The sequence below is a fragment of the Pelophylax lessonae genome, assembly GCF_965119305.1.
Source record: "Pelophylax lessonae genome assembly, chromosome: 4".
NCBI lineage: Eukaryota > Metazoa > Chordata > Amphibia > Anura > Ranidae > Pelophylax > Pelophylax lessonae.
The window spans coordinates 360,804,272-360,818,365 of NC_138771.1; the positions used below are offsets into that span (position 1 = coordinate 360,804,272).

A 14,094-nucleotide genomic window follows, 5' to 3' on the forward strand; every position below is an offset into this window, starting at 1 on the left:
TTTAAAGGTACTGACAGGAAGAAAAGTTTATTTATTTATATAATTTAGCTAAATATAGTTACCCATTTACAGTATGTATGTTTGGTATACACCACTCTGCTGCTAGTTGCCACATCCATTCACATCAGCCTAACCATTTTAGCCCACTGTATAACATACTGTAGCAAACCCAGGTGTAACACTTACCAATTACAGTAATAGCTTCTATAACTAGCATGCAGCTAAGAGTTATAGGGTCTATTAAGCGTAAGTGTGATTCAGTTAAATTTTTGAGACAGAATTAATCAAAAATACAATAGACTGTTATTGCTCATTCTTTTGTGTCTCAACCAGGTGCTTACAATAGGCTGTTGCCTTACATCCTGATGGGGACGCTGACTGTAGCCATGGGACTGTTAGTATTGCTCTTCCCAGAAACGTTTGGTAAACCGCTACCAGAAACTATGGACCAAATTCAGAAAGTAAAAGGGTAAGAAAGCATTCAACATCTGGGTTATATTGTCTTGAGAACATTGGAGTAATTTACTAAAACTGGAGCGTGCAAAATCAGGTGCAGCTCTGCATAGAGACCAATCAGCTTCCTGTTTTTTTCTTTTTCAAAGCTTAGTTGAACAAGCTGAAGTTAGAAGTGGATTGGCTACAATGCACCACATTTTGCACTCTCCAGTTTTATTAAATCAACCCCATTGACTGTAGTTTGTGTTTGAAACCCCCAATACCTTTATAGCTCAAAATGTATTTTTTCTTGAAGTAGAAATGCTTTGGTTTTTGTCTGAATGTATTATTTTGATAATTGGACATTAGGTATAGCACATAAATAATGAAGACCTGTCATGCAAACTCAAACTTCCTCTTGAGAGCTGCCATTTTATTGTAGTAAGAAGGTATGCAAAGAGCTGGATCTTCCACAAGGCAAACTAGGCAGGAGCTTATGACCTGGTAGTCCAGGGAACTTCTATACAACCTTCTTGCTGCTCCTGTAAACTAGCAATTGGTTAAAACGTTGTTCCTTCCTGTTCCTTCACAAGGGAGTGTGCACTTGAATTAACCAAAAACGAAAAAATTACCTGGGGGAGAAAGAAAGTTACTTGACATGGTTTCCCATTCCTCAGGCTTTTGCAGTGCATCATCTGGGTGACAGTATATGGTCTAACTTTCTTTTCTTCACAGTTCACTGGAGTGTTTTAGCAAGGGGAAGGGAAGCACACTAAATAAGCAGACCTTGTTGTTTAGATGCAAGGTCCACTTTAACTATTTGGGTTTTTAAGTATCTTGAGGTTGAACAATAGAACAATGTATTTTGCATTTTATTTATGACTTTACAAGGAGCAGATCAAATGGTTTCAGCAGCCACTGTGTGTATATATAAATATATATATATATGTGTGTGTGTGTGTATATATATATATATATATATGTGTGTGTGTGTATATATATATATATTTATATACAGACACACACAGTATCTCACAAAAGTAACTAAAGGGTAACTATATGAAAAAAACTAATTTATACCCGCGCTTATGGAATAAGATAGCTAAATTATAAATCTCCAAGTGATCAAATGGTGTATAAATTCAGTGCAAAGAAATAGTATAATTATAAATGAGCAGCTGCTGCGACACTAAGAAAATCTTAGGAATGATATACAACACAAATTTAAAGCAGCGCTAGCCCTTAAATTATATAAATAAATAAATAACACTAGGTAGCTTCTAGGTAAAAAATGTGACACTCTCAAGTAAAAAATGTGAATATTAAATTATGTTAAACAATTTTTAGAAACAACTATATATTAAATATTGTGAAAATGACAATATTTCAGTGCTAAAATACATATATGATTATAAAAAGCTGTGAAATCGTGCTAAAGTCCATAAAAAATATGAAATGATAACTCTTGGGTGATCGAAATAAGGTGCTCCGGTGCCGGTTATACAGTAAAGTGCTCCAAGGTGAAAAAGGTGCCCCTTTTGGTTCGCTACTCACCACAACGCCAATATTTAAGAGCCTCAACAGTATTGCAAATAAGCCTTGACACCAGGATAATCTCCTCTGTACGCCTTTCACTGTAAATATGGGTCCGCTTGCGCATCCACCATTGAAATAAATAAAGGGCGTATATAGTGAAGTATGTACGTATGGGTTTATTTCTGTCTAGCAGCCAAATCCATACTTACAGCAAGTACAAGATAATTAGGCATATACAAAGTAGTGCCTCGTGGTTACGCCGCTCGGCGTGCGTTCCACGGGCAGGAAGTGATGGACCGGAAGTGACGTGCCGCTCCGTGCGTGACAGGAAGTGCGTCAACGCGTTTCGCCGTAAGTTTCGGCGGAACTTACGGCGAAACGCGTTGACGCACTTCCTGTCACGCACGGAGCGGCACGTCACTTCCGGTCCATCACTTCCTGCCCGTGGAACGCACGCCGAGCGGCGTAACCACGAGGCACTACTTTGTATATGCCTAATTATCTTGTACTTGCTGTAAGTATGGATTTGGCTGCTAGACAGAAATAAACCCATACGTACATACTTCACTATATACGCCCTTTATTTCTTTCAATGGTGGATGCGCAAGCGGACCCATATTTACAGTGAAAGGCGTACAGAGGAGATTATCCTGGTGTCAAGGCTTATTTGCAATACTGTTGAGGCTCTTAAATATTGGCGTTGTGGTGAGTAGCGAACCAAAAGGGGCACCTTTTTCACCTTGGAGCACTTTACTGTATAACCGGCACCGGAGCACCTTATTTCGATCACCCAAGAGTTATCATTTCATATTTTTTATGGACTTTAGCACGATTTCACAGCTTTTTATAATCATATATGTATTTTAGCACTGAAATATTGTCTTTTTCACAATATTTAATATATAGTTGTTTCTAAAAATTGTTTAACATAATTTAATATTCACATTTTTTACTTGAGAGTGTCACATTTTTTACCTAGGAGCTACCTAGTGTTATTTATTTATTTATATAATTTAAGGGCTAGCGCTGCTTTAAAAAAGGGTAACTATAGGCCGATCAGCATAACATCAGTAGTCTGCAAGATTTTGGAGGGGATGTTAAGGGACTATATACAAGACTTTAGTAATGAAAACTTTATTATTAATAGTAATCAGCATGGATTCATGAAAAATCGTTCTTGCCAGACCAATCTATTAACCTTCTATGATGAAGTGAGTTGCCATCTAGACCAGTGGTTTTCAACTCCGGTCCTCGGGGCCCACTAACAGGCCAGGTTTGCAAGATAACTAAATTACATCACAGGGGATCTCATTTGCTGCTCAGTGATTGTAGTATTCTAGTCTGCATCTCCCCAAGGTAATACTTAAAATCTGGCCTGTTAGTGGGCCCCGAGGACCGGAGTTGAGGACCACTGATCTAGACAAAGGAAGGCCCGTGGATGTGGTGTATCTGGACTTTGCAAAGGCATGACACAGTTCCCCACAAACACAGAGGGTGATAAAAATGGGGAGTACTCGGATTGGGCGGGTGTGGAAAGTGGGTTCCCCCAATGTTCTGTCCTGGGACCAATCCTGTTTAATTTATTCCTAAATGACCTAGAGGAGGGAATATCTAGCACGATCTCGGTATTTGCGGATGATACTAAACTAAGCATGCCAATATCTTCTATACAGGATGTGGAAACCTTACAAGCAGACCTGAACAAAATAATGGGGTGGGCAACTACATGGCAGATGAGGATTAATGTTGAAATTACTACTCACTAGGGGGGAGGGACCTCTGGGTGAATCTAAGATGGAAAAGGACCTGGGGGTACTAGTGGACAACAGACTTGGCAGTGGCATGCAATGCCAAGCTGCTGCAAGCAAAGCGAACAAGATACTTGCATGTATAAAAAAAGGGGATTCACTCCAGAAATAGAGAGAATATTCTCCCACTCTACAAGACTCTGGTCTAGCCACATCTGGAGTATTCCAGTTCTGGGCACCGGTCCTCAGAAAGGATGTGCTGGAACTGGAGAGAGTCCAGAGAATGGCAACGAAAATAATTAGGGGAATGGAGGACATCAGCTATGAGGAAAGAGTACAACTTATTCTCTCTGGAGAAGAGACGTTTGAGGGGGGATATGATATCAATGTGCAAATACTGTACTGGTGATGACCCTAGCATAAGGAACAAATACAATAAGACACGGGGCCACTCACTAAAACTAGAGGAAAAATGGTTTACCTTAAAATAGGTAAGGGGTTCTTTACTGTCAGAGCAGTAAGGATGTGGAATTCTCTTCCATAAGCAGTAGTATCAGCAGGGAGCATTGATAGTTTCAAAAAACGATTAGATGGGCACCTTAAAGACCACAACATAAAGGGGTATACAATGTACGGTTAACAGCACACATCATAGGTTGAATTGAATGGACTGATGTCTTTTTTCAACCTCACAAACTATGTAACCCCCCTCACATTTTTGTATATATTTTATTATATTTTTTCATGTGACGACACTGAAGAAATGACACTTTGCTACAATGTAAAGTAGTGAGTGTTCAGCTTGTATAACAGTGTAAATTTTCTGTCCTCTCAAAATATCTCAACATACAGCCATTAATGTCGAAACCGCTGGCAACAAAAGTGAGTACACCCCTAAGTGAAAATGTCCAAATTTGGCCCAATTAGCCATTTTTCCTCCCCAGTGTCATGTGACCCGTTAGTGTTACAAGATCTTAGGTGTAAATGGGGAGCAGGTGTGTTAAATGTGTTGTTATTGCGCTCATTCTCTCATACTGGTCACTGGAAGTTCAACATGGCACCTCATAGCAAAGAACTCTGAGGATCTGAAAAAAAGAATTGTTGCTCTACATAAAGATGGCTTACGCTATAAGAAGATTGCCAAGACCCTGAAACTGATCTGCAGCAAGGTGGGCAAGAACAAACAGCGGTTTAACAGGACAGGTTCCACTCAGAACAGGCCTCGCCATGGTCGACCAAAGGGATTGAGTGCACGTACTCAGCGTCATATCCAGAGGTTATCTTTGGAAAATAGACGTACGAGTGCTGCCAGCATTGCTGCAGAGGTTGGAGGAGTGGGGGTCAGCCTGTCAGTGCTTAGACCATACGCCGCACAGTGCATCAAATTGGTCTACGTGGCTGTCATCCCAGAAGGAAGCCTTTTCTAAAGATGATGCACAAGAATTCCCGCAACAGTTTGCTGAAGACAAGCAGACTAAGGGCATGGATTACTGGAACCATGTCCTGTGGTCTGATGAGACCAAATTAACTTCTTTGAATCAGATGCTGTCAAGCGTGTGCGGCGGCAACCAGCAGAGGAGTACAAAGACAAGTGTTTCTTGTCTACAGTCAAGCATGGTGGTGGAAGTGTCATGGTCTGAGGCTGCATGAGTGCGACTGGCACTGGGGAGCTACAGGGAAACATGAGGGTATATTGAAGGAAACATGAATGCCAACATGTACTGTGACATACTGAAGCAGAGCATGATCCCCTCCATTCGGAGACTGGGTCGCAGGGCAGTATTTCAAGATAATGACCCCCAAACACACCTCCAAGATGACCACTGCCTTGCTAAAGAAGCTGAGGGTAAAGGTGATGGACTGGCCAAGCACGTCTCCAGACCTAAACCCTATATAGCATCTGTGGGGCTTCTTCAAAGGAAAGGTGGAGGAGCACAAGGTCTCTAACGTTCACCAGCTCAGTGATGTCATCATGGAGGAGTGGAAGAGGACTCCAGTGGCGACCTGTGAAGCTCTTGTGAATTCCATGCCCAAGAGGGTTAAGGCAGTGCTGGAAAATAAATGTGGCCACACAAAATATTGACACTTTGGGCCCAATTTTGACATATTCACTTAGGGGTGTACTCACTTTTATTGCCAGCGGTTTAGACAGTAATGGTTGTGTGTTAAGTTATTTTGAGGGGACAACAAATTTACATATATTTATATAAGCTGTACACTCACTACATTACATTGTAGCAAAGTGTAATTTTTTTCCAGTGTTGTCACATGAAAATGTATAATAAAATATTTACAAAAATGTGAGGGGGGAACTCACTTTTGTTAGATACTGTACATACAGTATCTCACAAAAGGGAGTACACCCCTCACATTTTTGTAAATATTTTATTATATCTTTTCATGTGACAACACTAAAGAACTGCAGAAATGACACTTTGCTACAAAGTAAAGTAGTGAGTGTACAGCTTGTATAACAGTGTAAATTGGCTGTCCCCTCAAAATAACTCAACACACAGCCATTAATGTCTAAACCACTGGCAACAAAAATAAGTACATCCTAAGTGAAAATGTCCAAATTGGGCCCAAAGTGTCGATATTTTGTGTGGCCAAGATTATTTTCCAGCACTGCCTTAACCCTCTTGGGCATGGAGTTCACCAGAGCTTCACAGATTGCCACTGGAGTCCTCTTCCACTCCTCCATGACGACATCACAAGGCTGGTGGATGTTAGAGACCTTGTGCTCCCCCACCTTCCATTTGAGGATGCCCCAAAGATGCTCAATAGGGTTTAGGTCTGGAGACATGCTTGGCCAGTCCATCACCTTTACCCTCAGCTTCTTTACCAAGGCAGTGGTTGTCTTGGAGATCGGTTTGGGATCGTTATGTTGGAATACTGCCCTGCGGCCCAGTCCCTGAAGGGAGGGGATCAAGCTCTGCTTCAGTATGTCACAGTACATGTTGGCATTCATGGTTCCCTCAATGAACTGTAGCTCCCCAGTGCTGGCAGCACTCATGCAGCCCCAGACCATGACACCCCCACCACCATGCTTGACTGACTGTAGGCAAGACACTTGTCTTTGTACTCCTCACCTGGTTGCTGCCACACATGCTTGACACCATCTGAACCAAATAAGTTTATCTTGGTCTCATCAGACCACAGGACATGGTTCCAGTAATCCATGTCCTTAGTCTGCTTGTCTTCAGCAAACTGTTTGTAGGCTGTCTTGTGCATCATCTTTAGAAGAGGCTTCCTTCTGAGATGACAGCTATGCGGACCAATTTGATGCAGTGTGCGGCGTATGGTCTGAGCACTGACAGGCTGACCCCCCACCCCTTCAACCTCTGCAGCAATGCTGGCAGCACTTACTGTATACATCTATTTCCCAAAGACAACCTCTGAAAATGATGCTAAGCACGTGCACTCAACTTCTCTGGTCGACCATGGCAAGGCCTGTTCTGGGTGGAACCTGTCCTGTTAAACCTCTGTATGGTCTTGGCCACCATGTTGCAGTTCAGTTTCTGGGTCTTGGCAATCATCTTATAGCCTTGGCCATTTTTATGTAGAGCAACAATTCTTTTTTTCACATCCTCAGAGAGTCCTTTGCCATGAGGTGCCATGTTGAACTTCCAGTGACCAGTATGAGAGAGTTTGAGTGATGACACCAAATTTAACACGACTGCTACCCATTCACACCTGAGACCCTGTAACACTAACGCATCACATGACACAGAGAAGGGAAAATTGCAAATTGGGCCCAATTCAGATATTTTCACCTAGGGGTGTACTAACGTTTGTTGCCAGCGGTTTGGACATTAATGGCTGTGTGTTGTGTTTTTTTGAGGGGACAGCACATTTACATGGTTATACAAGCTGTACACTCACTACTTTACATTGTAGCAAAGTGTAATATCTTCAGTGTTGTACTATATATATATATATATATATATATCAGGGATGCTTAAAAATGTACAGTTGCTATGTTCACTAACATTTGTATGAAGTAGTAACAAGAAGTAAATTACTGCATTGGAGATCGTGTCCTTTTGTTATATACATTCACACACACACACACACACACACACACACACACAGTGCATCCGCAAAGTATTTACGTCGCTTCACTTTTTCCACATTTTGTTATGTTACAGGCTTCCGAAATGGATTAAATTCATTATGTTCCTCAAAATTCTACAAACAATATCCCATAATGACAACGTGAAAGAAGTCTGTTTGAAATCTTTGCAAATTTATTAAAAACGAAAAAAGTTTAAATCCCTTGTACATAAGTATTCACAGTCTTTGCCATGGCACTTAGAATTGAGCTCAGATGCATCCTGTTTCTACTGATCATCCTTTAGATATTTTTACAACTTGGTTGGAGTCCACCTGGGGTAAATTCAGTTGATTGGACATGTTTTGGAAAGGCACACACCTGTCTATATGTGTTGAGGCACAGATCTGGGGATGGGTACAGAAAAATGTCAGCAGCATTGGAGGTACCAATGAGCAAAAAAGTGGCCTTTGTCATCCATAAATGGAAAAAGTTTGGAACCACCAGGACTCTTCCTAGAGCTGGCTGCCCAGTGCAACTGAGTGATCGGGGGAGAAGGGCCTTAGTCAGGGAGGTGACCAAGAACCCGATAGTCACTCTGACAGAGCAACAGTCTTTCTCTGTGGAGAGAGGAGAACCTCCTAGAAGAACAACCATCTATGCAGCACTCTACCTTTTAGGCCTGTATGGTAGAGTGGCCAGACAGAAGCCACTCCTCAGTAAAAGGCACATGAAAGCCCATGTAGAGTTTGCCAAAAGGCTCCTGAAGGACTCAGACTATGAGAGACAACATTGTCTGGTCTGAAGAAACAAAGCTTGAACTTTTTGGCCTTAATGGCAAGCATCGTGTCTGGAGGAAATCAGGCACAGCTTATCACCTGACCAATACCATTCCTACAGTGAAGCATGGTGGTGGCAGAAGCATGCTGTGGAGATGTTTTTCAACAGGAGGGACTGGGAAACTAGTCAGGATTGATGCAAAGATGGATGCAGCAATGTACAGAGACATCCTTGATGAAAACCTACTCCAGAGTGCTCTGGACCTCAGTCTGGGGCGAAGGTTCATCTTCCAACAGGACAACGACCCTAAGCACACAGCCAAGATAACAAAGGAGTGGCTAAGGGACAACTCTGTGAAGGTAGTTGAGTGGCCCAGATTTGAACCTGATTGAACATCTCTCGAGAGATCTGAAAATGGCTCTGCACCGACACTCCCCAACCAACCTGATGGAGCTTGAGAGGTCCTGCAAACAAGAATGGGAGAAACTGCCCAAAAATAGGTGTGCCAAGCTTGTAGTATCATACTGTACATGGATTTTTTTTATTTTTAATACATTTGCAATGATTTCAAACAAACTTCTTTCATGTTGTTATTATGGGGTATTGTTTGTAGAATTTTGAGGAAAATTATGAATTTAATCCATTTTGGAATACGGCTGTAACATAGCAAAGTGTGGAAAAAGGGAAGTGTGGTTAACACTTTCCAGATGCACTGTATATTGACATACAATACCAATTCAATAGCTTTAAAATGTATTTTACATATTTTGTCCCCCTAAATATATACATATACACTATATATGCAAACTTGCTCATTCTGTGTCAGACGAGTACAGTTTATAAATTTTGATTGCCTGTATTTTCCTAAATTACATAATTCTCTGCATAACATACAGATCCGCATGTGAGTTTTCAGGTAAATTTAGGGCAGTGATGGCGGACCTTGGCACCCCAGATGTTTTGGAACTACAGTACATTTTCCATGATGCTCATGCACTCTGCAGTGTAGTTAAGCATCATATACTGTATATGGTATATATCCCATAGTTTGTAGATGTTATAAAACTTTTGTGCAAACCAATCAATATACGCTTAAAAATATGTAGCATAATACATATTTGTATGAATTTATGACGAAATTTGAATTTTTACATTTTTTTTATTGGATGTGTTTTATAGAAGAAAGTAAAAAATAGTTTGTTTTTTGTTTTTTCAAAATTGTCAGCACAAAAAAAAACAAAAAAAAAAACGCAGTGGTGATCAAATACCACCAAAAGAATTTGGTTTGTAGAAAAAAAAATTACAAATTTTATTTTGTTACAGCGTTGCATGACCGCGCAATTGTCGATTAAAGTAACAGTGCCGTATCACTAAAAATGGCCTGGTCTTGAGGGGGGGTAAATCTTCCAGAGGTCAAGTGGTTAATTGAACAAGCTGAAGTTAGAAGCTAATAGGCTACCATACACAGCTGCCCCAGATTTTGCACCTCACTTTTTAGTAAAACAACCCCTATATCACCTCACCCATGAAGAGCAAAATGACAGTGTTTCTGCAAATGCCCCCTCCCCAAACTTACAATTAAGTTACAAAAAGCAAAAGCCGTGACTACAAAGCAACTTACAGTAAACTCACTGTGCGTTTCTGAGAACAATGTAGGCACAGAATGAGAGTGGGACGAGCTTTTATGGAGGGTAAACGTATAAGTCTCAGGAGCCTGAACGTTACGAGGGGCCCTTCTCTCAAATTACAGAGGATAGAAAAGTTATTCTAGCAGAGGAAGATCATCAATTTCACTTCCCTGGAACTCACACAGGCACAGATCATTGAACGTTCTACCTGCTAGAAAGAAGATCTGACGTTGAGGTGAAACCATTAATAATTGGTTTGCATTAACACCTTAAGAGTTTTCCTTGTATTAAGGGTAAAAAAGGAACTTGAGAGAGAAAACATAAGCAGATTAAGCTTCAGCTTAAAGGAGAACTTTTTGCCATTATAGACAAAGCTGTGCTAAGTATTATTATAGATGAACATACAGACAAAATTGTAAAAGTTTCCACATCCCTTATGTCAAGGTTTTACTGCCTAAGGTTCATATATCTAATTGTGGCCATACATGCTCCACCAAGCAAAAATCACCCCAAAAAGCACCATCCACCACTGCTTACCTTCATATACCCTACATTCTCATCCACCACCACTCACATCTGTGCTCCTCATCCACCGCCGCTTACTTCCACACCCTGTATGCTGCTTGTTTATCACTGCTACATTTTCTTCTGCTACCACCACTTACCTCTGCACCCTTCCATTATCAATGCTCATTTTTGGAACCCCTATTCTTCCACTGCTCACCTCTGCATCCTCTATTCTACTAATGCTCACCTCTGCATTTCCTCACTTATCACTGCTCTTCCTTGTCCCCCTCCTCTACCACTGCTTATTTCTACACCCCCTGCCCACCACTGCTCACCCATGCACCCCTTATCTACCACTGCCTACTTCTCCCCTTCCTCTGCTTCTTCCACTCCTCTCTGTACCTCCATGTTTACCACTGCTTACCTCTACACTGCTCCTGTACCATCATTCTCCTTTGGACCCACTTTTTTTTTTACCTTTACCACAGTTTCTGCTACATTCCCTCTTCTGTTACTGCTCACTTTTGTGCCCTACATAAACCACTACTCAACTTTGTGTCTGTCCCCTCTTCTGCCACCACTAACTTTTGCACCATTTGTCCATTTTCTTTCCCTCTTATACCATTGCGCCGCCTCTGCACCCCCCCTCCTCTCCTTCTGCTCACCTCTACCCCCCCCCCGATTTTCTACTTCAGCTCACCTCTGCACCCCTTCCTATACTTCTTCTCCTCCTCCTATACAATTACTCACCTCTGCATCCCTTCTTACATCTCTGCTCATCTCTTCACCCTCTCTTTTACCTCTGTCTACCTCACAGCAAAGGACAGTGGTGCCAAACGACAAGGATAGCTGTAGTTTCATCAAGGAAAATTGCAGAGATGTCTGCGCTGCCAACAATTAGTATGGCGAACAGGGGATTGCGACTCATTTAGATATATATTGCAGAGCATAATAAAGTGGATTAATAAAATGTGTCTAAGACAAGTTCTATCTCAACTGGTGCCCTGCCCATAGAAACCAATCAGTTTCTATCTATATTTGTTTATTTATTTTTCATTCAACTTAGAAAATTAATATTTACTTGTAAAAGCTGACTGGCCGCTCTCAATTTGAGACAATTGTCTCAGGGCAGGCAGAGATGACCAACTGTACCAAGTTTTACTTTATACCATAACATTTATTGAAATATCCCTAATTGGAATTTGTTTTCTTCTAGGTTTTGTTGCAAAAGAAATCCCCATATAGTTTCAGAAGAGAATACAGAGGAACTAAAAAATGACATGATTTTAATGAGTTCAAAATTATAATGTTTTTTGCTGTGCTGTCCCTTCCTCTTATTAAAAACAGGATATTTCTATGTTTTTAAACATAACTGGAAAACAAGGCTGCACTCCAGGACAAACTTTTCTCAGGTCATCTATTCTACCATCAGTCCAAGCTGACAAAAAACAATGTCAGTCCTCACATCTCTTCCTTGTATATCTGGTCTGTTGGCAACTATACCCTTGTACTCAGTATATTGTGCCTTAAGAACTCTCAGCTGACAACAGCACATCGACATTCCAACATGGATTTGGAACCTGAAGCTGCCTATGTAATACAGAGTACAAGATTGTGACCTGATGTATTTTCAAATTCCAGGCTAAAAGGAGACCACGCACATGTGTGCTGACATATCAGAAGTGTTCGGAGTTGAGACTGAAAATTTTAATTAAGATCTTTTTTTTTCTAAGCAGTTTTATTTTTATTTTTTTATTCTTGTTATTCAACCACATATTGGTGCCGTTCAGATGTGTACACGTGCCTCTATAAATCTTAATTCTAATACTCATGAGCATCGAAGTGTTACTCCAGCCGATGCTTTTTCTTTTTTTAGTTTCAGAGTGGTGAAGGGTTAGAATCTTGACAGAAAGTGATGGGAAATCTGCAACAGGAAACCCAGATTGAAAAAAAAAACATGTTTTGGTAGTGTAGGGAAGGGTTATGATCCAGAAAGAATATAGAATATGCATGGCTGAAATGCATTAGTATTTTTGTACTGTATCTATGGTATGTAGCTAATCAATAAGAGGAACACGGAGGTGCCAGCTTTTCTACAGAACACAATAACACTATTAGCCTTAAGGTACACTGGGAGCTTAGCCCCTGTGTGTCAACTATGACCGGTAAAAATACGCTAAAGGTTGATGTGCCACAGCTAGATGTTGTACCTAGTGGTATTTGAGTTTAGGACCATATGTGCTAAGGAATGCATGCCTTGCAGACTGCAAGCAGTGGGGCCTGCAAATACCCCTAGGTACAGCATTTAGCTGGGAAGTGTCAACACTCAGCTCATTTTTATTTTTTAATCAAAATGAACTTTATTTTAAAGAGAAACATACAAACAGTGCAACAAGCACCATAATTGAAGGATACATGCTGACAGTTTCATACAAAATAGGAGTGTTAGAATGAACAGCACATGTGATACCAAATGTAAATACAAGGAAGAGAAAAAAAAATACAGTGGATAATGGCAATACAGGTAATCATCACCCTCAGTGTATTTTACCTGTCATTGACTTTGGAAGGGTGCAGGCCTGAAAATACAGGGAGTTGACACACATGAGCTAAACTCCTTGTGGGCATAAGGCCTAATAGTGTTATTGTAGTTTATATTCTTTCTGGGTAAAATAGAAATGCAATTGCTACATATTTTGCCATTACGGTTTAATTTACATATTTGCTGTAATGGCATGATATAGTATAATGTGCTATGCAGTATGATTATGTGACCATGACATATTGGGGTTAATTCAATAAAATGGATGAGTTATTTTTTATTTATTTAAACCCCATTTGCTGTTAATTCACAGTTTTTTCATAAAAATGATTTTAGATCATTAAGTGATAAAAGTCTCAGTTACTAGTGACAACTGTTAGCCATGACATCAGTTACTTACCTAATGAAATATACACACCGTTGTACTTCAGATGCAGTTGTAAGAACCAAAAGATTCTCCTCCAATAAAACCAAACTAGCTAACGTTTAAAGTCATGCTTCGAATTCTGTCTGTTTTCCCTTCATCCTGTTCCATTAGACTCCCCCATCAAAAATAGAATGGGAAAAATAAAAATAAAATGGGGAAATAGAATGGAGACAGCAATATAGAGGTTCTAATCTTTCACCATGCCATCTAAAAATAAAAAGGTTTTTGTTGCAATTGGCCTTCAGCCATCAGAGTATGATCTTTGAGACAAATGTTTTACATTAGTAACACACAACTGGAAAAAAAATTAAACTTATGATTTCCAAATGTCCTTCAGTCACATGTTCTTTAACCATTTTGGAGGGTTTTATAACGTAAATCATGTATAATGTAAAGAGAAAAAAGTACCCACAAACTTCAGTTTCCCTAAATGAATAACC

The 14,094-nt window shown here is 40.4% G+C and overlaps 1 protein-coding gene across 1 annotated transcript in view; it reads left to right on the forward strand.

Annotated features, from left to right (window-relative positions):
• LOC309553520 (solute carrier family 22 member 4-like) overlaps positions 1-12,025 on the forward strand; it is a 126,245-nt gene extending 114,220 nt beyond the window's left edge. The window contains exons 9-10 of the mRNA XM_082254766.1: positions 334-469; positions 11,902-12,025. Of these exons, the coding sequence (XP_082110892.1) occupies positions 334-469; positions 11,902-11,992 (227 nt within the window). The 3' untranslated portion in view covers positions 11,993-12,025. The remainder of the gene's footprint in view (positions 1-333; positions 470-11,901) is intronic.
• The last annotated feature ends 2,069 nt before the right edge of the window (positions 12,026-14,094 follow it).